The sequence below is a fragment of the Tympanuchus pallidicinctus genome, unplaced genomic scaffold (genome assembly GCF_026119805.1).
Source record: "Tympanuchus pallidicinctus isolate F22 unplaced genomic scaffold, pur_lepc_1.0 scaffold13, whole genome shotgun sequence".
In the NCBI taxonomy this organism is placed as follows: domain Eukaryota; kingdom Metazoa; phylum Chordata; class Aves; order Galliformes; family Phasianidae; genus Tympanuchus; species Tympanuchus pallidicinctus.
The window spans coordinates 1,457,117-1,482,210 of record NW_026294648.1 but is presented as its reverse complement, the minus strand read 5'-3'; the positions used below and the strand labels follow the sequence as shown (position 1 = coordinate 1,482,210).

The following is a 25,094-nucleotide window of genomic DNA, read 5'->3' as shown; positions in this document are numbered from 1 at the left end:
ACTGCACAGGCGACCAGGCACTGGGCAGGACTTAGGTGCCAACATGTAGTTATTTCTAGACTGAGCAGGATGTGTATCTGCAGCTACAGGCAAGCAGCAACCAATCCCTGGTGGCCTCTAGACTCCTTTAAAAAATAACAGAGTTCAGTCTTTTTTTCCTGTTGTTGCTATTGATCTCACAGAATGCACACCCTTAGCCCTCTGCTCCAGCGCTCAGAAGGCATGTAAGGAATCAGAGCAACACCACACATCATAACACTGAATAACCTCTGTGTTTGGCATCACACCAGCTGTACCCTCCACCCCTCTTTCATCCCCATACAATGAAAGTTTCACCCAAAACACAGACCTTACTGCAGTGGCCTTGCAGCTGGAAGCAGCCCCCTGCCCTGTCTCCACAGCACCCATCACCTCCAGCGGCCGCACGCTGCTCTGCAGGCATGGCCAGGGAGAAGACCATCGTCCTCCTCCACTCACAGACACTGGCTGCAGAGGGGAGCACGGACAGGGCAGTGCTTGGATGAGCTCTAGATCTTCTTTAGAGCAGCCTTCAGCATCTGCACCAAGCTGTGTGAAAACACAAGGGTTGGTGTTCATAAAGAGCTTTGCGTGAAGGATAGCTGTTGTTGGGAACAGACGACCTGAACAGTCTTGGAAGATCTAACAGGCACAATTTATTAGTTTTAATATTAAAATATTAAAAAATCTACCCTAATCATAAACTCAGGGGCTTTAAGTCACTGGAGAAAGAGACATGAACTTCTCTGTTTTAAAAAAATGTAATTTTGGAGTTTAGAAGCTCGGAATAAGTGGCGATATTAAAATCATCAGTCAAAGCGACCTTGTCTTCAGCATACAAATCTTTTTTCATGTCTTCTCTAAATCTTCTCCTTTCAGTGCCTTTATGCCAAACCTGAGGAAGAAAACAGGCACGTTCTTTGCCACCCTCATCCTCAAGGGACTGCAGAGGTGCCTTTTCTCTTGCTGTCCTTGTCTCAGGGTGGGCTCCCTGCACTGAGGTAGTTGGGCACCACTTCCCTGCTTGAACTGGAATCTGGTGACAGACAAAGTCTGGAACACGACTTTGCATTAGAGAAAATACTATGATAACTGGCAGGTACTGCAGCTCCCAGCTCAGGATACCAGCTACCCAGCAACTTAACCCCTTATCTGCAGAAAAAAAAGAATCTGCATTGGGTTAGTTAAAAATGTGAGCTTAAACCGTACATGTAAGAACATTTTAAAGTATAAGAATAGCTTTAATTGGTTCATGATGATGTAAATGAAATGAAAAGAGTGTTTCTACACAGCCTGTCTAAACCACAGCATACACCAGCTGATAATCAGTGTAATTACCTCATTCAGATCCGATTCCTCCTGATTTCTGCAAGGTTTAAATTCTGCCCCTGCAGGTTTGCTGAATCTCTGCTCTGCCACGCAACACTAACCTTAAAATAGGGTGATGAAAGGCACCACAGAAATAAAACGTGCAAACAGTGCTCAGTTCTCCACAGGCACTTTGAGCAAAACAAAAACAAAGAAAGAAAACAAAAACCCAAAGAAATAAAAAAGGTAAATGAACGAGAGCACGATCTCTTCAAAATCCAATAATTCAGCAAAATCATCAGTTTTTCTTCACAGAGAGAAATATCTTTGTCGTGCTTTGCAAGAAACAAAAGCAGGTGTAAGGCGTTGCAGTGATAAGCTAAAAATTGTTCAACTCTAAAAACATTGTGAAACAAAGGGGAAAAATCCCAGTGAAAGCCGGGAGTAAGGTTTGCTAATCTTCCACTGAAGGCTTGTAAACGTGCAAGCTCAATACCTCACAGCCCCGTTTGAGTAAATAAAGCTTTAAAAATGTTTTCTTCTGAATTCCTCCCCAATGTGACCTCAGCATGCCATTCCTCTGTCTCTATCTGCCGACGCAGCAGAGCTGTGACCCCGCACGGCTGACCTGTGCAATCAATACGCCGCTGACAAAGCCTTGCAGCAGGAAGGCTCCACGCACAAGTTTCTCTCTTTCCCCACGCCACGGGGCAGAGCAGTTGTGGAACTTCTCCTCAGGCCCTGAGCATCAGCACGGCTGATCAGGCAACGTGGGCTTCAAAAAGAGGCTTTCTTGGGCATTCCCGCTCCAGATATTTATGAAACCTGGAGTGGTTCTGCTTTTGGTTGCAGTCCCACTCGCTGCTTTCAAGTTATGCGTAGGGCTGACAAGATCTCTAACATACACTGTGTATTTTGTGTTGACTGTTGATCCAAATCTACGTAACTCAAGTATGCACAAGCTGTTGAAGAGTAAGATAAATGACATTAGAAAGGACAGGCTCTTACCAAAGACTTCCCCGAACACTGACTTGCAAGGTCTCATCTTAAAGGCCCTCATCAACAAAAATTAGCACAGTCAACCACAAGCTCCTGGTATAAGAAAAGAGACGAAGGCGTGTTGGAAAACGGAAAATCTTGTAGCTGACTTCAGTGCTATACATTCTGCTGTACTGTCACGCTGCACATAACAAAGAAAAAGAGGATTTCATATAACACTTCTATAAGTATCATTATAAAAAGAACTGCATGTCCTTTTTTGAAGAGGTATTTTGACTCAAATGGATCCATAACTTAAGGTGTTACAACGCACAAGTCCAGTAAAGAGCTGCAGTGTGTTTTTATGGGGTACAGAAAAGAGGAAAAAATAATTCCCTGCAGTGCTTACAGTAAACATACAGAAGCATTAATCTAGATATGAGAAACCAAAAGAATGCAAGCTATTAGAGACCAGTCATAAGCATCAGTGAAACTAATTAGCCTGCACAGTCTTTAAGAAACTGAGGGAACGGAAACGTAAGGCAGAGGTGCAAGTACTGAAAAGTAAATGAGGAGTATTAAAACTGAAAGAATAACAGTTTAAAGAGCCTAATCCCATGGCACCTGAAATGCCTAACAGAGGTAAAGTTTCTCTCTATATAAACATATCTATTATCTTCAATTGTATGGAGATATCCTTATATATATACACACATCAAATCCAAGGAATGTTTGCAGTGGCTCTTAAAATGTTAGTAGCAGCTTGTTAATGCAAGACAGCTGAAATGTGGAAACCCAATAAGCCTGCTAAAATTTATTCAAAATAGTACTTCTCATAGTCCAAGAGAGTGATTTATTGTTTCTCCCACCCACCATTCAAAAAATAAATTGGTGGCATGATTGCAGTGGTGTTTTGAATTGTTCAGTGAAATGTATGATGTAGAACAGCATGAAGGGGAGCAGAACATACAGATTTTTCTCAGTCACTGTAAGTTGAGAGCACATGCACCTTCTGCACATTTCAGGACCCACTAATGATAAAAATTAGCTCTTTAAAGAGCAGTGGCAGCAAAATTTTAGTGAAAGTGGCCAAGTGATGAACCTGCTCATTACAGCACTGAGAGTGCCGTGCGCCCATTTGCACAGCAGAGCTGAAATCTGTACAGCAGCTCCGATATTTTATTTTTTAATATGAACAAGCAAGCATGGTTCAAATCACATTCCTCCACAGACTGCACTGATGGATTAATGCAATATTCCATCGCATTTAAACTTTTTGCAGACAAGAACCCAAGCCCTTGAGAAGCAGACTTGGTCTTACCCACGTGAGTGCAGAGCACGCAGCCCGGCCCTGCTGGCTGCTTCCTCGCAGCAGCCCCTGCACCAAGCCCCAGCTATGGCCGAGCTGTCAAACTTCTGCTCCTTACAGACACTTCCTAACACGAGAGCGGGAGTCAAACCTCTTGACTGGAAGCACTTAAATAAACCGGCACCGATGTCCAGCCACAGGGCCCTGCAGCTCAGGAGCAGCCAATGCGGCTTCCAGAGGATGAACACCTGTCTGTGCTGCTGTCCGGCCACAGGACGGTGCAGAGGCAGAGTGCTGGCCAAGCACGGGAAGCAGGGCAGCTCTATGGCAAGGCAGGGATGCCACCAGCAGCTCCTGGCCACCAGCTACCGTCCTCACCTGATTCACACTGTGACCCAGCTCACACTGAGCTCGTGGGCATGGCATTCATGCAGGTGGGGAATAACCCAAGCCTACCTCCCTTTTTTTTTTCTTTTTTTCCTCCTAGAACTTGCAGGAAAGGCCTTGAGACCCTCCTCAGGACAGAGCTGTGTGGGGTTTCTTTGTGGGTTCTTCTGCTTTTTCTTTTCATCTAGATGGAATAAATTGAAAGCGATGCTTACGAAGAAAACAAGAATGCAGTGCTGAAGAAGCACTGTAAGCAGGCAGATTAATAAACGGGATCCTGTCTTATCTTTGATGATATTCAGTACTATTTTAAATATTCTCAAAAGACTCCCAAACACACAGAAGGTCACATGTAAAATCCCTGATGAAGCAATTTAATGCTAAATGAAAGCTGAAACTAGGTAAGTCCAACTCTTGGGAACACCAATATTGTTGAAGACTAGAATGGAATCAGTCCTACCCAAGAACACCGTGCGTTTTTCAGCTTTTTAAATATTTATTTCCTAAATTAAATAGAGTAAGTTTAGCTGGTTCTTACAGCTTAGCAGGAAACAATTTAATTTCAAATCCAATTGTATACTGACAGTTGGCAACAATGATTTTACATTATAAAAAGAGAATGGGAAAATAGTTGTGCATTTCTGAAACACTTCCAGAAAATTTCCTTTGAGAACACGTTCAGTGAAAAGTATACAGACAGGCATTAAACACGAATGTAATTTAATAAACATCCACTCAGCTATATGGTGTGATAAATAGGTAATAAGAATGTAATACAGGCATTTAGCTTTCAGCTTCCAAAGGAGCTGGGAGCTAAAACAATAATACTTTCATTAGACTCTCCTGCCTGGTATCAAGAGCCAATTTCCACCTATTAATATGGATTTCTATTACCCGCCTTGTGAATACTGTTAACCCATTTATCAAGCAAGAAGCCATATTTTTGTCACTTATTACAAGCCGAAGGGGAACAGAAGGATTGCTAAACCGTGTAACCCTAGAGCATCAGATTGAATCGTTTGACCTAGAAGATAAAAACATTCCACTTACACGTAAAATGAACAACAACAACAACAACACCCTGACCCACGCCTGCTCTTATTACAGCTAATAAGACCGCTTACAGGATCAAACCTTTCCTTGCAGGTTAGAAGAAAAAAAATAATAGTAAAAAAATCACCGTCTGCAGACTAATTGTAAACTCAGTGCACGTGTAATTAAACACGCCTCATTGGCTCTCTTGATATGTCAATAGTGGGTAGGAGGAGGTTGATTTAACTTAAACGACTCCAGTCTTACTGAACATTTGCCCCTTTCCTGTCCTCTAAGCAAAGCATCATTTAACAAAACAACCTCAGCCAAATGTGAGGAGCTTGGCATTAAGCAGTTATTATGCAGCTTGCAGCGGGGCCCCAGACACTCCAGGTGCTTTCCCAGCGCCGAGGCAGACTGCTCATGGTTTCCCCCACAGAGGACAGCGTGCTCTCCCCAAACAGAGGCTGGGGAGATGAAGGTGAGGACTGTGGTGCTATGGTGGAGATGACGGGGTGCAGCTACCCATCCTGTGCCAGACACGCTGCACTCTGCTGTCCCACAGCAGCCCCTTCTCCTCAGGCCCTGCTCCCAGCCCTGCTCAGCAGCCAGGGACCTGTCCCTCCTCGGGCATCTTGCTGCTCCCAAGAGGCACTGAGGTCACATCATTTCTCCTTTCCCCCACAATGGGTCAGATTGTAAAGATCTCCCTGTTCCATGGACAACCCTTTACCCAGCAGATCTGCTCTGTGCGCAAGACGAAAGCTCTGCAGCATCCATCTCACCCACTTTCCCTGGAGCAATGACCCAGGAGAAGTACTCATATTCCTCCCACTCTACGCAGCTCAGATGCCAAAAATACTTCAGATCTCAATCCATAAGGGAGAGTCAGGACATAACAGAATGTAAGCAAAGTTTCTGGAGCTTCAGCACTTACACTTTTCTGGTCTCCATCCAGGGGCAGCATTTAAGATACATGAATTCTTCAAGCAGGATGCCTCAGCTCTCTATTCCCAGCTCACCTGAGTTCAGCAGACTGAAGACTGCTGTTGGTTTACCCCTCACCAGGACATTCTTATTTTGACCGTATTTTGTAAAACCAGCATGGGTTTCATTTGATAAGAATTCCACACAACTTCCACTCCTAACATCACCACAGAGCATCCTGTTCCGCACAGTCCCACAGAGCTGAGGGACTTCCACAATTCCTTCTGAGGAAAGAGCATTTCTTGCAGTGATCAGTAAGCTGGTAAGCTGCTGAGAAGCCATCGAGCTGCTCATTATACTCTCAATGAATTCGTAACCAAAGTAATTCTCCGTGGGGTACTACAGCTTGACCAGTTACACCCTTTTCAGAGGACAGGAAGAAGTACCGCGGCTTTGTGAAACAGATTCTGAATTCCTTTCATACCCCTGGGTAGTCATTTTATTCTGTAATTCACCTTTATGCACACTGCAAGTTCATCCATGCCCATCTCTCTCTCAGTGGTCCTTTAATCCTTTTCTGCTCACGTTGTAGCTCAACACAAGGATGGGTGGATTTCTATAAGCTGAGGCTTCGAGGCTCTAGCAGCATGTATGCGTGATGCAGGGAAGTAACATTTCTGCAGATGAAGAATCTGAAGTTGGGCTCGGACGTTTTATAGTTTAGCCAGATTTTGATAAGAAACATTAGGAATTCATGGGGCTTTTATCATTTTCAAAAGCAAGAGGATTAGACTCTAAGCTGACAAGAGCAAGAACATCAATTGTTAAAAGAAATATGTGCCACACTGAAATACTAAAGCACCTGAAAGACGTAACACACCGCCTGATACAAACACTACAAGCACCTCCAGATTCAGCCCAGTGATGGCTTGACGAGTCAGTGCTTCGTTTGTCTGCCACAGCCAAAATCACAGAGATTTCTACACTAACACTGAGGAAAGCAAGAGAAGTGCAAAGAGATGTCATGCTTCAAGCCATGGCCGCATGCAACAGCTCTGATTCAAAATGCAGGCAATATACTAGGGCTTTGGCTGCATGACAGAAAGAAACAATTATGAATTTTTATTTGGATTCAAAAATGGTATCCATTAATCTGGCAATACAGATGAAAGGACGAGTCTTAATTGCAAAATGCAGTGACTATTCCTTTTCCCTCCAAATTCAAAGAAAAATAGTATCAGCTAGTAACAAAATTCATCCTACCTCCCTGACCAAAGGTGCCCAAACCAAAAGATTCCGCCAAACCAAACCTCAAATTCTGCCCTCTTTTCCCTAAAATATTCAGGGCACCATAAATGCATTTCAAATTAAACGACTTTTTGTACTGAACTTCTAAAACCCTTGACTTTTAATAAGGTTGTGCATCATTTGATTTTAATTACAGATTTTTTTATCCCTTAAATTTGACTAAAAATGATGTGATTTACACAGCAAACAAGCCAGTTAAACAAAGCTAATTAAATTCACCAGAGACAGCCTCGCTTTTCCCCTCAGTGAGTGTTTATTTCAGCTCCCAGTGCTCTGATAGCTCCTGACAGCTTGCTGGGACACAAGAAAGAAGTAGGTCAGGGTAAGCCGGAATCAGCAACAGAGGATCCCATTAGACAGGCTCGTAGGGTAATACGGAGATCGAGGAAGTGTGTGATGTAGTGACAGTGTTAGAGACACATAACAAACAGCCCGAGGACAGCCTCCAGCAGAACCGGTACGTTTATCTTCTCTCTGCCGTAATGACCCCTCGCACAGCTCATCCAGTGCGCAGCTCCTCATACGAGAGGTGCTGCATAAACCTTGTGACAAAACCGTGCTCCCGGTTCGCAAGATTACGCGCAGCCAGGGGCAACGCGGCTGGCATGGGCTGCCCCTCCAGCAAGGCAGCACGGTGCCGTGGCCACGGGGCGTCCCGTGGTGGGGCTGCGCTCAGCTCATGCTGGGGGTCCCAGTGCTGCAAGCCCAGCTGCACAGTGCCATGCAAACACGGCACGTGTGAGAAGAAGGCTCTCCTCCCACCACCGCCCCACGGCCTCTGGGAGCAGATCCTGCACTCTGCTGGACCTGCGCTCTCGCTGGGGCTCTCAGCTGGAGCTGCTGTGCAAGGAAGGGAGGGCAGCAGAAGCAGAAACCAGAGTAAAAGTGAAAAGACAAAAGCGATCAGCATAGAATAGGAAGCACTTTACGTCTCTCTTCATAATGCGAGTTTTTTTAATGAAACCTGTATTTTTACAGGACACATGAATATATCCAAACACTTCTTAGCGTAATTCCCTCCCAGAATTAATAGAAAATTAGAGGTCTTTGAAATACAGTGCCTTAGCAATAAGAGCAGAAGGCGCAGTGCCTGCAGTGGGCAAGTGGGAGCCAGAGCCCCAGCCCTCCTTGTTCTCCTGCTCACACCACTGAAAGTTCAAAGTCTCTCAGGCGGCACCTGACAGCCCGCACATACCCAAACATTTCCATTACAAGAGCCAATTTCTCAGGCTTACACAAAAGCCAGAGATACTCTCTCCAACTCCAAACTGTGTAACTTGCATTAAAAAGAGTGAGCGAGTGTATGCTATCCCAGAAAATAGCTTGACAGGAACAATTTAAAGTGCCATGGGCATAAACAAACACAATGGAGAACGTTGTTTTATTTTGTTCGGAGGTTGATGCCCTCACTTTGCTTAGACAAGTCTCCAGCAACCACTTTACTAAGCACGTGAGTTACTTTTCAGAAATGATGGAGTTCAGACTGACGAAGCAGCCTGCATTATTTTAGGAGCCTCACTTCGGTTACATTTGTTTTCAATTTTATTTGGTACGAGCACGTCGCGTTCAGCATCACTCTCAGTCTTTGTTTCTAGTTGCAGCCTCTCTGCAGCACAATTCATCTCCTACGCCAGCAGTGCTTCCTGCTCTTCAGGGGGTCACACACTGCGGTCACTTGCACCCACTCACTCCACGACACGACACATCCCCTTCCTGCAATTCTGACTTCAGCAGACAGTTCTACCGTGCCTGTGAAGCTCTTGTTCTGCAGCACCCGTGCAAAATCCCCACCCAGTCAGACACCCAAAGCAAGTCCTAAAGAGAAATATGCATGTCCAAAAGAAAACGTGCACCAAGATAAAAGCATTAAAATAAAGGAAGACAAGGAGAATGATCAGAGCCCCAGGGCCTGCAAGGAAGGAAGGAAGCTTTTAACAACACTAAAATATAAAATTGATTCGTACACATATTTGATAAAAATCAATACAATTAGCAAGTAACTGAATACTAGAAAGGGAAATTGATTGCTCGAGGGCCCAGAAGACTCAGGGCAATCAGTCCATTCTTCCAGCTCCTCCAGTCTTAATAAAAATTTACTTTTTCATAATCCTTCCTGAACTCTTTGCCCATTTATAATGCCGCTAAACAGCTCGTCTTTTAGCACTATTATTGCAGACCTGCTTGAATTCCATTTAGAGAGCAGTTTGGAGTGGCATGTTCTGGCCATTTTGCTATCTGCTGCACAAACCTCCAAGCAACAGCATAAAAGGATACCGGCTAATGAACAGGAACACAGGAACACTTGAGAGGAGCTTATAAAATTAAGTACCAAAGTTTAAATAAACGGATTACCATAGAATTGATTTGCTACATCAATTTGGTCAGCTTTTGCTGATACACCATTTCTCCCTCCAGAGAGAAGAGCCACCTTTTCAGAACAACTAATTAAATGTTTTGAACGGCGCCAGGCGAGCAGGGCTGCATTGCTCTGCCCCTCCCAGCCGTTCCTCAGCACCACCTGCAGTCGCCCCTCTGCGCAGCATGGGGACAAACTGTGCTGGCAGGTGGGTCGGGGTGCTGCAGCCTTGCTGCAGAGCAGGGCCCCGAGCCCATGAGGCTCAGACATGCATTGAACTCGGTGAGGAGCCCGATCCAAACCTTACACACCGTTTTTCCACATTCATGCAAACAGCCGCATGCTTAAAATGCAGTAACGTGCTTCAAGCATGTTCTATTCGCCTCCGAAGGAACATCTCAAGAAGTTGCACAGAAATCTCAATGCTATTCGCATTTCCGAGCTGACCGGACCAGTGGTTAAACTGAGACATTTTATCAGCCTGAGGAGAGTTCTACCAACGCTCTGCAGCTCAACTAGAAACCCAGGGTAACACCTCCAGACCCCGCGGAGGGGAAGGTGCAGGACACGTCTACTCAGGTGCCTCACAACGCTCTTGTTATTTTGTTACTCTAAAGCCTGTCCCACTGTTTCCTCCCAGAAAGAAGAGACACCAGGCTGGAAAGGCAGAGAGAAACCAGAAATTACAGTTCCAGCGCTGGCCTTCTTCGAAACTCAGCAAGGTACTTTGATCTCCTTGCCTCAGTTTCCCTGCCTAATGAAGTAAAGCGCAGACAGTAGAACTTATTTCACCCAATTCACACATCCCTTGGGAAGATGAAATGCTTGTTCTGTGTAAAGTACTTGGGAGATGAAAGGCATCAGGCAAACATTAATCTCGGTCACCACACCTACCAAGCGGATCTCCAGCACACACACGAGGATTTGTTTTTAAAGAGCCCTTTGTGCAATTCAGGAAATACACTTTCCTGGAGTAGTATAGCTAAATTAAAGCTAATCAAGAATTTGCCTGTTACTCAGCTTACATCAGAATTAAAAATGATGCTCCCATTTCAAAAGACAGCCACTGAACGAGTTACATCAAACTAGCTGAAGCCCACTTGCAGCATGACCATGGAGGAAAGAAACTACAGGAGGGTGTCCATAGGCACTCACCTCCAAGCACACACACTGCTAAGTCAGATCCTTTTTAATAAGGAAATGCAAAGTTACTCAGTTTTCTGCATGTGAGAAGAGAACCAAAGAATCTTTTACACTCCTGTCTGCCTGCATAAACACTCAATTGTGTCTCCTTCCTTTGGAGAAGCTCTAAAAGAGAGTATGATTGTCTCTTCAGGCTGGCAGAATCCAAAGCCAGCTTATGAACCCAAATTTCAGGGGAAGGAGGAGATTTGGGAAGGTGGGTCACTACCAGCTCGTCTCCTCAATGCCTGGATGCACCATGGCCAGGCAGATGTCCCCGGGGCCTGGCCCATGGGAGGCTTACACAGTGCTCTGGGCACTGCTGCTCATTTGTGTGGGATGAGTGCCAGGCTATGAACATCTTTACGCAAGATCTGCAGACCTAGCCCAGCACCCATGGCTGCCCTGTGCAGGAACCAGGTGTGCCAGCTGAAAGCACTGGAGAACTTGGGCAGCACGAGCAGCAGCGCAGGCACACCACGACTCCTGGCCTGGGGCTGCACGGCTCAGGCTCAGCGGTGCATGCTGTAGCAGCACACCGAATGGCAGGCAGTGCTTCACTCAGCCAGGTTGCCGAGTGCTCAGCGTGCCCACACAGAGGTCCTGTTACTGAGATAAACCAAAGCCACACGGGGCTGTGATCACCGCTGAGTCTGGTTCCTCAGCGCATCTCTGTGCTGTTGCTTGGGGGCCAACCCCTCCCGCACAGCAATACAAAGGTACAAAAGCAAGAGTACAGAAAGAAATAACAGTTGCAAAATTAAGATAATAACAATAACAAATAATAAAATAATTTATATAATGGAGATAAAACAGCACTGAGGGAGCACACAGTGAGCTGGCACACAGGAAACATTCTCTGTTTGAGCAGAAGCACTGGGAGATGCAGGACCTGGCAGACATGCCCATGAGGTACCATCTCTACCTCCATCCCTCCCCTCTCTCCATATCTCACCCTGTCCTGGACACCCGCCCAGCATCTTCCCCAGCCCATGGCTTCACCCTCCCTTTGGGCCCAGCCCCTCCCAGCCATCGCTGCTCTCACCCTTACCATGGCCTCCTCGTACCCCACACCTCTCTGCTGCTTGGCCGTGAGCTTCCCGGCTCTCCATCAGCAGCTCTGGCTGCCCCAGCCCAGCCAGCCTGAGCCGCAGCGCTGGTCCTCCTCTGTGCTGGGGCCCAGCAGTATGCATAAACAAACAGCTATGCAGACCCAGAGCTACACTCCAAAAGGAAATGACCACTGGATAATATTGCACAACCTTTCCTAATAATGAATATGTATTTCTTTAAAACGCGTGCCACCTAATCCCCTCGGCATTGCAAACATGCCCCACAGGGGGGTAATTTAAGTTAATCAAGCCCTGTGCTCCTCACAAAGCCTAACAGTTTGTCTCGCTGTGTTTTGGGGAGCAGATGGCAGAGCGCAGCACGAAGGCCAGAACTTGCTGCCGCTCCTGGTGTGACGACCAGCAGAGGGATGTTCTCTGGATGAGCTGATGGCTGCAAAGGGATGAGCATTTTACATTCTGAACTGACAGACATGCAGCCTTCAATAGAGGTGCTCCAAAAGGACTGGTGGGCAGCCACAGTCGGCCATTTACCGCTTGCTTGCCACTGCTGCCACTCTGCCGATATGATAAAATTAAAGCTGCTGGCTTGCATAAGACTTCCAGTAATTAGATCATGCCTTATCTTCACAAGCAGCAACATCCAAAATCAGTTCCACGCAGGCAAGTAGCAGAGGGTTTCTTACACCACAGCACTTGACACTGCTGCTGTAGCTCACATTTCTCTGCACGCTGTCCTGACAAGCGACTTCAGGCTGTATACAGCTGGGCACATGACTGCCAGCAACCCTTCAGAGCGGCTGATTTGGAGTTCAGACTCTGTGGACAGTCAAATGCACAGAATCTGGCTGAATCTTTGGGGGTGGGGTGAAGGGTGAGAAGAGCTGTCAAGAGGCAAGAAAAACAACAATAGAAAAAATAGAAGATGTGTAGAGCCAAAAGGATTTTAAAGCAAGGACAACCAAGACTGCCTAAGTCAAGCTATTCCAGGCACATCAGAATGATAGAGAAGGGGCAGCAGCATACAGTTCAGCCTGCGAAATTCAAAGCTTTTACAATTCATACCTGACAGAAGACACACACTTCTCCTTCAAAACACAGAGCACACCCCATGGCACCCAGTTACTGGCAGGGTGCACGGGGAGCATCCTTACACCCACCGACTGGTCTCATGCCAGGGCTGCCCTCAAGCACTTCTGGTGGTAGCAATTCAGCAGCAGCAGTGTGCAGAAACACTTTGCAGTTATTAACTTGTTTGGTTTTGATTGCTGGATCAGTTCCCCATTCCCAAGGCACTTAGATTTACTTTTTTAGCCTAACACTACAAAGTAATCAAATCACTCCATTACAGCTGACAGACTGGGAGCCCTAAAGGGGAGGGGAGAGAAGCATCAGGAAACGCATCTACATTTTCTCTTACATCTTTCACACTTGCCCTCAACTTCAGATTCTACTCATCTACATCTGTGGAATTCAAGAAGATTGAACTTCAACTGACACAAGAAGTTATTTGAAGATGCACGACTCTCACTTGAAATTAAGGCTGATCTACCTTCTGGGATCGGGGACTAAGATTCGCTTCTCATAAAGATGGAAAAGCCTGGACATACTCTCTTTTCTGCTTTAAGTCAAATACAAGTGTTGCTGCAACCAAGAAAACATCCTCCCAGTGCTATGTAAGGTTCAAACCAATCAATCCATAAAGAAGATGAGGAGATGAGATGGAGGATTCAAACATGCCTTTGTGCCCTTCTGTTGAAGGTGCAGAATAGGTAAGAATGGGAAGACAAAGGAGCTGCTCAGAAAGTCAAAATTAGTATGGAAATTTGGGGGGGGTGGGGGGGTGGGGGAAGGCATTAATTGAGTTGGATTTTGACCATGGCTCTTCATTACAATTTATGTTCAGTTTTACGAATAGAAAAAGCAAATATTAAGTACACACCCTTGATATATAAGGCAAAAGGAAATTTTTGGATTCAGACAAACTCCAGTGTCCTTGTCTAATGCTCCCCGGTGCAAAATTAAGAAGAAATTAGTGCTCGTATAGTCCTGTGTGTTTAAAAATAATGTGAATGATCCACTGCTTAAAGCATGGAAAAGGCCCTCTGTTACTATAACGAAACATATTCCATTTTAGAATACACTCAAACTGATAGGGTAAAGCATAAGAAAGTTCCCCCAAAGGATTTTTTAATAGAGAAAGGCAACAAAACACAACTTAATGGAGCCTGTGATCAAATAATCTTACAGAGTTTGGACTTTACACACCAACAATGTCAGGCATTTCAGTACAGTAGCATCAAAACGAGATATTTACTATTTGGTAGCGAGTAACCCTTTGAAAAGGGAGGAACAAAAATTCCTTTTAAATGAGTCACCAGCTGGCAGTCAGAGATCAAAACCTTTTGCCTGTATTTCTGACTGCAGCGCTGTATATACTTGAGGTTTTCCCAGTCTGTGTGACTTTATTTAAATCGACGGAGTTAATTAAGAAAATAAGTAAGTTAGAAGAACAGGAAAAGTCAAGTCCTTCAAAGTGTCCGACAACCAGCACAACCTACCAGGTTACTGAAACACCGGATGAATTCAGAAATTATTTCCATATATAAACTTGGAATTGTGAAGATCCCAGTAAGATTTAAAGTAACTCTTCAAAGCAAACTGAAATTACACTCGGTATCCATTCTGATAACCACATCAAATGCACGTTGTGTAATTGTTCTCAAGCTAATGCAGCTGCGTGGGGAAAAAGCTTCTAGCGTGTGAGTGGAACTGCGTATGATGGATGTCTTCATAAAAGATTCATTTGTTTACCTTTGCTTAAAACTTAACCTATGAAGATCTGGCACAGAAAATGAAACATTAAGAAACCTCCCTGAGAGTAGATGCCATTTTTGTCTCTTTTTTTTGGTTTTTGCTTTTCCAAATTGTGAAGCTTCAGCAAGAAGAAAGATACTCTGACATGACTTCAGGAAAAAAAAATCCACTTCCTCAGCCAAAACAAAGAAATAAAACTATCATTCATACCGAGGAGGGACTCAGGGTAAGACACACTTCCTTCATTTTCAGTGTAATTTCCAGCTATGTGAAAAGTCCCTAGAGACCCCAGCTAGCTACAAGTATTCATGCTTTGCTAAATATTTAGTGAGTTAAACCTTCACACTGAGCATCCTTAAGGTAAAGCACCACTATTCACATTTTAAAAAGGACATGTAAGAACGTGGGAGCTGTTTACTCCAAAAATTGCCTCCACCTCTGGAGATCAGCGTGGCTGTAGACATTCAACCTCTCTGAAAAAAATAAAAAAATAAATAAAATCTAACAGTTCTGAAATTGCAGAGGCTTTACTGAGGCTTGGCTTTTACCTTAGGAAATCTCCAGATTGTTATTTCAAGACTCATATCCACCAGCAGTGAGAGCAGCAACCTGCAACCCATCCCACACTGCTACCCAACCGCCCTCCACTCTGCACTGCCACTTCACCAACCCACCAAGGCCCTCACACCCACTGATCTCCACTTCTGTTCAGTTTATTTGTAGATGAGAAGTTGTTAGAGTAAATAATCACAGCAACTGGTTATCGTTTGGGAATTTGGAGAACTGAAGGAAGAAATCAGAGCAGTAATGCAGCAGAGAGAATCAACCGCCCATCTATTCCATTAGTCTTGGCAATCCCATGTCACTGCTGTTGCAAGCCTGGATGCCACATCAATCCTCCTTTTGAGAAAGGGACCACAAGCTTTGACTCTACAACTGTGTCCTACCTGACCTTGGGGAATCTTCGGGGAAAATTTCCCATCAAATGCACTAAAAGCTTTTACTGGAGGAGAATTACCACGCTGGGCTGTGTTTCATAAAATACATGACACAGAAATATACCACCCGTCTTCTGTTTCCACTAGAAATAAGTTGCCAGTGTAATCAACAACTCCACACATCCAACGCTGTGTGAAAAATTGCATTTTTGAAGCCGTGTCAACAAGTCTGCTCAGAGGTGATGGACATGGGGCAGAACAGAGGCAGCTCTTTTAAGGAAGTGTTCTTGAAATGCAGATAGGCTGCGTTTCCCAATCCAAACCTCCCCGATCCAAATGAAAATGACACTTACTTGTAAATATTACAGAACACAGAACTCAAAAAGATGAAGTTCTTTATATGCATCACAACAAATCCAGACTCCTTCCCTTCCTTCCAGACCAGACACTACTCTTGATGCAACGTGCAATACTGCCTTTCTGATATCAGTATGAGCAGACTGAAGAGGACATATGGCCTTTTGTACTGTTCCCAACATGCCGCATGTTACAGGAAAAAAAAAAAAAAAAGAAAAAAATCAGGCTGGAAGAAACCCAGACCATCTTAAATATTTGTTTGCTGCAATTTGGAAGATCTTTTTGGAAAAAACAACCAACTATTCCTGAACACCTAACCCGAACCAGAACGGTTGCTGGGACGGAGACAAACCATGCCTTTTAGGGGGGAAATCTCTTTCTGATGCCATCCTTTTGGGTACTTCTCTGTAACTAAGTATCATTTCTATTACTGTGGCTAAGACTAACAAGTTAACAGCCCTATTTACACTAGTACCGTTGTATCATTAGAAACAACAAGATTATGTACTTTAATTCTAATGCCAGCACAATTATTTTAACACCAAGTGTGTTAGATGTGACTCTATACCCCCTAAATTAATTTCAGAGTAGTGGCTAAATAAAATGACATAGTTCTTTGTGCTTTTGTTATAACATGCTCGTGTGCAGCAAACTGTGAAAAAAATGTAGTAATTAGAGGTTAAATTAATCCCTGACAGACAGGCAGCTTAGCAGAGCTGGGCTCTCTGCAGAGGACAGAAAGCTTGCCAGTCCTCCCCAGCTCTGCACAAAGCACAGACGAGATGGTGAGTGCACCCTGAGCACAAGGGGAATGCTGGCATTCGGAGCAAGCCTTCGAGTAGCCAATGCCAACACACACATCTCGTGATGGGTGCGATGCAGGCTCTGAGCAGCCAGGGCTGCACACTGCCTGATCAGGATCAACCACTTGACATTAAAGACAGGCTTTGGCACAGCAGAACAGGCTCCTAACTGCTGGATAATCCACCTCTGGACGTTAACAAAGTGAACATGGCATTATATTGCACAACATAACTAGAAAGTTACCTTGCTGCTTCTGATTTTGACGCAGGCAATGGATTTCATTGCCCACAAGAGAACGTGCGCTGTGTTATTCTGAAAACAGTAACCAGGTACATCCTGGGTAGCTGTAAGCCCCAAACCTACACGATGCTTAATTCTAGAGAAAAAAAGAACTGCCACGGAATTGCACAAGCAAAACTATGCAAGACAAAGAGTCAGCCCACTCCCTTTGATGAAACTCTTTAAGCATTTCTGTTTGAGTGTGTTGACAGAAGTAAACATTTTTCCTGCCTCTTTGGCCGCAGCAGGATAGGAGCAGCCAGCATCCAAGCCCACATGAGAGCAGCCTGCTCTGAGGGGAGAGAACTGAGAAGTCCTGCTGTGGGAATGGGGCACCCATGGAGCCTGTCTTATGGACACGCATTGCACCTCTGCTAGGGGACGGTAGGAAAGCTGGCGTCCTGCTGGCTGCCACTCAAGAGCTGGGCTGCCTTGGGGTGAAACAATAACCTAGTTAACACCCTCCCCTGCAGAGGTAATCCATACTATGGCTGCGACAGGCTGAGCCCCAGCTGCCCCTGCCTGAGCTGGGAAGTTGGGCAGGCACCACGATCACAGCAGTAGAAAACTCTGCTGAAAAAAGAAAAAAACAGACACCAAAAGAGAATGAAGAAAACACTTAAAAAAGCAAAACATGGGGCTGGCTGAGATTGCACATCAGTGTGGGAGTGTATTAACAACACTGGTATTTCTGTACTACCCAGATCATCAATTATTAACAAATTAGGACATGCCTGATGGGGTGCTTATGTAACACCTCTTTATCAATAACACTGCCAAGTCCCTTTCGGAGGAAAGCGAAGCAAATTTCAACAAGTCACGAAGTGAGGCCTGCCCTTGGACAGGGCACACTGATGGATTCTGGTTTCTGCCAACCTGCAAGGAGCAATTCCAGCCAGCCCGGCACCCTGCTGGGGCGGCAGTCTCGAACCAGGTCAGCGTGCACCGATGCCTTATGGCACCACAGCAACAGCACTGGAAGGAACGGCCCAAACCCTGCATCCCTCACCTGGGCACTCCACCAGCCCCGAGGGCAGGCCCTGGCATCGCATGCCACCTGCCAGCTGCTGCCTGGGCCAGGGAGGGGAGGAGCCTGCAGCTCCCTCCCCCACTTTACCCTTTGGGCACTCACAGGAGGGAAGAATCCACTATAAATGCAGCCTATGATGGCATCTTCCCTCATCCTGCTCCATTTCTTTCTCATTTCCTTCAGTGGCCAAGACAGAGTGGGATGGGGGGCACAAAGCAACCCCACTTCCCTATTCAAAGTCCTTAAAGCCAGGTTCAAATCTCAGTGTCACCCAAAGGTAAGTTCCACTGCACTGTGCTGGGCCCTGGCAGGAGAAGCAGCACGGTCCCCTGCACCTCCTGATGAGCACATGCTGGAGCATCCGAGCTGCACACCAAGCCAAGTTCCACCAGCAGCTTCTGGGACTCGGCATGTAAACGTGCACAAAATGAGCGTTTGCCTCTTGAAGGCAAGTACCACTTAGCGACACATTTTCTTCCATTTAAAACAAGAAAATTATTATCAGCAAGGAGGCTTCCCAAGAGGAATTAAGACTCTTCATAGCACATTTGCATTTGCTACTTATCCCCTTTCTGATTGCATCACTCCATGTAGCACAACTGGTGCCTGGGAGGTGATGGAGTCACCGGGCTTACGTTGTCACTGAGATGCATTTTCATTTTGAATAGAGTTAGCAGCCCAGGCCATTGCAAACAGCAAGGAAAGATAGCAGAAGAGAAGGATATAAAGTAAAACCTCTAACTGACGAAGATGTCAATTCTGTGCAAAGTGCTGGCAATAATAATAAAGATTGCAGGAAGGAGGCTGTGATGGCAGCACAGAGAGCTCTGCAAAGTTTCCCTTTGAGCTGCTGGCAGCCCTGAAATGGGTCACGGAAAGTCAAAACCATGTTATTGATTTCTGCCCGTTCTGCAGGTGTGCTCATCTTCTTAATAAAAATGCTTTTGCTATTTTCACTTAAAACAAAACAACATTCCAGTATCTTCCAAAGTCCCGTACAATCAGAAACAACGCTAATGATGGCACTACTAAATGCCTAAACAGTTTCTGTACATATTTTTAAGCAATTTCTTTTTACGGGTGAAAGGAAAGAAAACTTGTCGTGAGTACACAAGCATTGCACACATTTGGCATTTCAGAACCATGTTCTAAAGTTCCCCTTCAACATTACCAGCAAGGGTGGAAGTTCCGCACAACTGCAGCACCAACATCTGAAAAAATTAGAGCAGGCCCAGCTCTGCTTTGAGCTGTATAAAAGAACAGTTGAAAAACTTACAGTTCAGTGGTGCTACCTAGGTTACCCATCAATGGCATTGGAACTGGTATATTATTAAGAGAGGTGTATGATGGGAATTGGTTTATTGTGCTGATCCATAGTAACCAACTCCCGTTCGTCCATCATTTATCTCTCTCACCAGCGACATATGGGTTTGTCTATTCACACTCTCAGCATTCTCTCTGCTCCAACAAACAGTCAGCCTTTTCTGCTGGGATAAGGAGATTTTTTAGTTACATCCATTATGTGCGTATCAACATTTATGGCAGGAAGATAATTGCCAAAGAGCTCAGGGGGATAAAAGCTCCCTCTTCATAACACAAACTCCCTTAAAAAGAAATCAATATTGATATAAACCAGTGCAACGTGAAGCCTTGGTGTGTCTTCTGCTTTCTTCAGTTTTAAATACTTTTTTTTTTTTTTTTTTTTTTTTTTAATACCAAGTCAAACAGGAACGTCATGTAGAAAGCTTTAACAATGACTTAACTGGTGATCTTCCCATACAGGAAAAAAATAGCAGCGTACACTATTAACTGTTCCTTAAAGAAGTGAATGGCAAATGTGTCAGATACAGAGAAGGCTCCTTGGAGAGGCGCTGGCAGCATTTAAACTGATTTAACTATCTTTATTTGGAGACCACATCAATTACCACTGAATCGTAACTTATAATCACCTTCTCCTGAACGCTGAAAAATGCTGACAACGCAGAAACAGCAGGCAGAAGGGAACAGTGAAACCTGGGGATCCTGCCTTCCCTCCGCGTTAGAGGCTCTGACAACCCCCTGTTTGGGTGAGTCCATTTGTTAAGGCTTTTGCAAGATTTACTTCACCTTCCCATGGCCACAAGCTCATAAAAGTTATTTCAGGGCTACTTCCATGGAATCAGCAAGCAACAGAGCACATTTATCGACTAAATGACTAGGAAGCAGCGAGTTGCACAGCACATCATACAGGGGATGGCCAGGACTCCTCTCAACACCGTCCCCGGCCTTGGGTTGCCTCCTGCCCTCCTCCCAGCACAGCGGTGCTGACAGGTACCTGGGTGGGGAGCACTCGCAGTCAATCTCACATGCATTCAGAAGGCATCTGGCACAACTGCTCCCTAAACCCATTTAAAACCTCTGCGAGCTACCACGTTATAAAGGTAGAAATGAGATCGGAGCAAAAATTAAAACTCAGTTCAGTGGCACACCGTATTCATAAAACACTTCCACCTGTGGAGCGGGAGGCCATACAAGAGAGTCAGTATATACAACTGCCTCCTGTAACTACTAATCTCCCCCCAAATCCTTTAACAATGATGTTTGCTTTAAAAAAATCTAGGAGTCTTTGCAGGTTCAAACCACGCAGTTACAAGGGACTACAAGTGAAGCCCTGTCAATATTTGCTTTTCCGATTGTGAAGTTTTAGTTAAAAGGATTAAAAACAGAGACGGAAAACCTCGAGTTAAAAAAAAAAAAAAAAAGACAAACTCTGAAAATAAGATGCTAAGTTCCATTGGGGCTGCTCAGTTCTAAGCATTAAGCAGCTTTTCACACACTGGAGAGGAGCAACGGAGCGCCTGTTACCTGCCTTGCAATGCACACTATTTGTTTTCTATCCCTGAACAACAGACTATTTCCTGGTTCAGTTTAAAAACTCAGTGACGTTCCAATTTCAGCCCACACATGTGTGTCACTGTCAACGTCAGTGGCAGGAAAACATTAGAAGTCACCCCTTGCTAATGCTTTCCTAACATGGAATTTCCTTGTATCGCGCTCCCTCAGCCCACCTCCTCCCTCTAAGCTGAGAGCATCTTTCCCAAATTGCTTTTTTTTTTTTTTTCCCCCCCTCCTCTCCAAGCATATGGCAGCGAGAGAGAACTGAAAATGGTCAGTGCCAGGAGCAGATCGTTGCTTTTTTAGGTGCAACTTCTCGCGCTGCTCCCGCTCTCCGGCAGCACCCGGTAACGCGGCTGGGGGGACCGAGAGGGTTGGGGGCAGCTTACGGCAGGGGCGGGGGCGGCAGGTTTAAGGCCGCCCCGGCTGCCCCCCACCGCAGGCACCATATGGCGTAGCCTCACGTCGGCGGCTTTATTTCTCCGTCAGCTCGCCCTGCGGGGGGGGGAGGGAGCTCTAGGAGGGGCGGGCCCCGGCCGTTCGGCATTACGAGGATTATAGGGCCGAGAGGGGGAACACTCGCGTTACATAACGGGGGTGCTACGCCCCAGCGGCCGGGAGCTGCGGGGAGGACGGGCCGTTCAGTGCCGCTCTTGATTCGGAACGGAGCTGCGCGACGCGGGGAGGGGAGGGGAAGGGAAGGGAGGGCGGGCGGAGGTTACCCCCCTCCCCCCGCCTCGGGACCGCCTCGTGGCGCTCCGCCCGGGGCTCCGCCGCCTTCCGACGGGGCGCGGTGCGGCCATCACGCGGCCGCCGGGGCAGCACCGAACGGCGGCTCCGCGGCGCCCCCGCCGCCGCTCCCTGCCCACGGCGGGCCTCCGCCGCTGGCCCCCGGGAAACAAAAGCTGCCTCTGCGCGCTTTGTTTCGGGCTGGAAGCGGAGAAGCCCGGAAGGAAAGCTAAGCGCTGCCCTTCGCCGAGCGACCGCTCCGAGCGGGGCCCCGGCGTGTCACCCCGTGACAGCCGCCGCCGGCCGCGGCCGAACAAAGCCGCCGAGCCGAGGCCCGAGTCGCACCGCGGCGGAACGTCAGCCGGCTCCGTGCCGGCGGGCGGAGGACAGCCGCGGCCGCACGGGGCCGCCGGACCCGGCCGGGGATCGCCTCGGGTACCCTGCGGGCGCTCCCGGTCGCGCTTTCTATCTCGGGATGAGAACCCGCGGCAGCCGGAGGCGCAGGGCAGCAGCACGCGGTTGGGTCCCGGGGAAAGCATCCCGCACCTGGCGCTGTCCCCGCAGCCGCGCCGGCGCCCAGCCTGTGGTGCGCTCCGTTCGGGGGAGCCCGGAGGCTGCTGCCGGGCTCTGCTGCGCCTTTTGTTCCAAATCCTGCCGATATAACGCGCGCTGCAGGCTCCCAAAAGAACCGGGAACGCCGCTGCTAACGCAAATACTGGGACTTCTTTTTTATAAAAAAAAAAAAACAACGCAGCTCAGCACCAGGCGCTTTACCCTTCGTGTGACACCTTCCCGGAGGAGTCTCCGTTCTGTGACGGCTTTACCGTCCTCTGCCCGCTCTGAGTTTAAATTAGAATCCCCCGGCCGCCCGTGCAGGCGAGCCGCCGGCGCTCATGCAGCGCAGCCGCGAGCTGCGAGTCGGGCAATGCCCGGCGCCGCCTGGCCCCGTCCCGTGCACCGACCCGCGGGCAGTGACACGGACCCCCGGTCCCCTACCCGCAGACACGTCCCGGGCCCTGGGCCCGGCAGCTCCCTCGGAGCGCGGCGGAATCCTCGGCCAAGTTCTCGGGCTCCGCTCCGCCGCCGGCAACTGCCCCGAAGCGCCCTCGAAAACTTTCCCTGCCCGCCCGGCTCGGCCCGCGGGGTGCCCAGCTCCTTCGGCGCAACTCCGACTTCCTCGGCCGTATCGATTTCAAACGGTGCTTACCGGAATATGCGGCTCCATACGTGGTGCTTCTACCCGCTGGGAAACCAGCAGCATCTTGGAGTGGGGATCAACCAGCTTTTAGATCCACTTTGGCTGTATTTAGCAAAGCCCGGCACCGCGGAGGACTCGGAGACTGTTTTCTCCTTTTAGGTTCCAGACAAGTTCATCCTGGCGTTGCAGTTTGCTAATGATTCACTGTCTGTCTCAATCTGCTCGCTACATTTCCATCAACCCACAGCTTCCTCACTTAGAAGGTGGAGTTTGTGGGGTTTAAGTTACTGATAGGCATATCTAAGTGCTGTGTCACTCAAAGAGGAGGAGACACACACACACTCACACACACTCTCACACACACACCGCTCGGGGCTTAAAGGGGAAGCAGCACTTTCCTCTCTTCAGAAGCTGGAAACCTCAAAGATCCAAGGAAATTTCTTTTTCATGTACATAAAGGCAAAAATTCAGCAGTCCGTGGACAGCATTTTAAGATGCAAAATGCTGCTGAGCAACTTTAGAGCCTACTTTGCAAGGCATCAATTTCACGTAATGCAAAAGTAGGCTAGCTCCAGAAAACAGTGTCCATGGATTGAATTCTTTCCCTGCACCCCCTTTTACTCCCCCCCAAATCTGAGTGTACAAATCACTGAAAAGATGCCACAGGCACAAAGAGCAGAAGTGTCATCTCCTGTTTTCATGCCATGACTGTACAATATTCCGCACTCTGAACAGTCATAAAAGGGTTAAACTCACCTCACACAGGTGAACCCAGGTTAGCAAGAAGGAAGCAGCACAGTTGTTTCATTTCCCTGCTTTGTGCTATGCTCATATTTCTGAAGACAGGTACAAATCCAAACACAGAGCTGCCACTCTCCTCCTGCCTGCAAGCACACTGGTTAGCAGTGCAGCCTCGGACTGTTCATTCTGACAGACCACCAGCTGCAAGCTGAGAGCCCACCCTCACCTCTCCAGCAAACTGCAGGCAGTCAGGAGGGCAGTTGAGTCGGTGAATAAGTGGAATAATTTCAGTACCTTCCTAAATCTGTCCCTCCTGTCCCACTGTCCTGGAGGTGCTGGAAGCCCTGTCCAGTACACTGACAGCAGGTGAGACGTGGGAGATGTTGCACCCCTGCCAATGAAGTGGCTGATTTGTACCAGCCATAAAACAGATCTCGTAGAAAATTATAGTCTACAAAGTTGAGAATTTATTTTAATAAAACCCACTGACTATGCCCAAATGCATGCCACTGGAGCCAGGATCTGGCCTCACTTTTCTGAAAGATTTCCATCCAGCAGTGATCTTCAGCTTACACTTGGCTTGTAGACCAAGCTCATCTTTTCATGTTTCACAACAACCCTGAGCTAACAAATATCAGCAATATCAGCTCATCATCAGGGATGCATCTGCTTGCACCTTTCTCACGCCTCTAGCTCGTGTGTAAAGTTGTGGATGCCAGGATTCCTGTGTTTGCTGGCAGGGTAGGCTGTGCTCATCGAGCACACTGTGTGCAGAGGACAAATGCGTGGCAGATCCCTGCCATGCTTCCACGCAGGACCTGCAGCACACACTCATCATCTGTCTGGAAGCTTTGGAAAACCACGTCACTCATGACTCTTCCCAGTCACCTGAAATTCCTGACAAACAGCAGAAGTCATAAGGACTGTAATTTGCATGGTTTGCCATGTAAAGCTCGGCCAAAAGGCTTCCCCAGAAGCAAGCAACATGAGTGGGGTTACTCAGCTGTATGAACCTGGCCTGTACCTGCTTGTGCATCATGTTGCTGTCTTAATTCAGTTGTCTAGGGGTTCTGCTTGTCAGATGGTGGCTTGTGTCCTCCCTGGGAAGGTGGGAGATGATTTGAGACCCTGAACACTTGGGTGAGAATGGAATTGACAGGAGGCCTTTCCTCAGCCTGCAGCTTTAATATTCACAGAAAAACATCATTTGCTTTGCTCATTTCATACAAGTGGGGTCATTTATTTCCCAGTTGAGACGTCTCGCCAGAGCCTGAGAGCTGCAAAGTGCACCTGAAGACTAACCCTGATGGGAGGAGTGCGCTGAACGGTCTTTTCTGAAACATACAAATAGGAGTAATCCTTGTCCAGTGCTCCACTGCTTTGGGAAAACTGGTCTTTTAACCTACTTAAGGAGAAGCGTTACTGTGAGGTGCTAAATAACTGCCTGTGCCA

At 47.0% G+C, this 25,094-nt stretch overlaps 1 protein-coding gene across 1 annotated transcript in view; it reads right to left on the bottom strand.

Moving 5' to 3' along the window:
* The window catches only part of MAMLD1 (mastermind like domain containing 1), a 75,477-nt gene extending 52,295 nt beyond the window's left edge, over window positions 1-23,182 (bottom strand). The window contains exon 1 of the mRNA XM_052672967.1: window positions 22,911-23,182. Within this exon, the coding sequence (XP_052528927.1) occupies window positions 22,911-22,964 (54 nt within the window). The 5' untranslated portion in view covers window positions 22,965-23,182. The remainder of the gene's footprint in view (window positions 1-22,910) is intronic.
* Window positions 23,183-25,094: the final 1,912 nt, after the last annotated feature.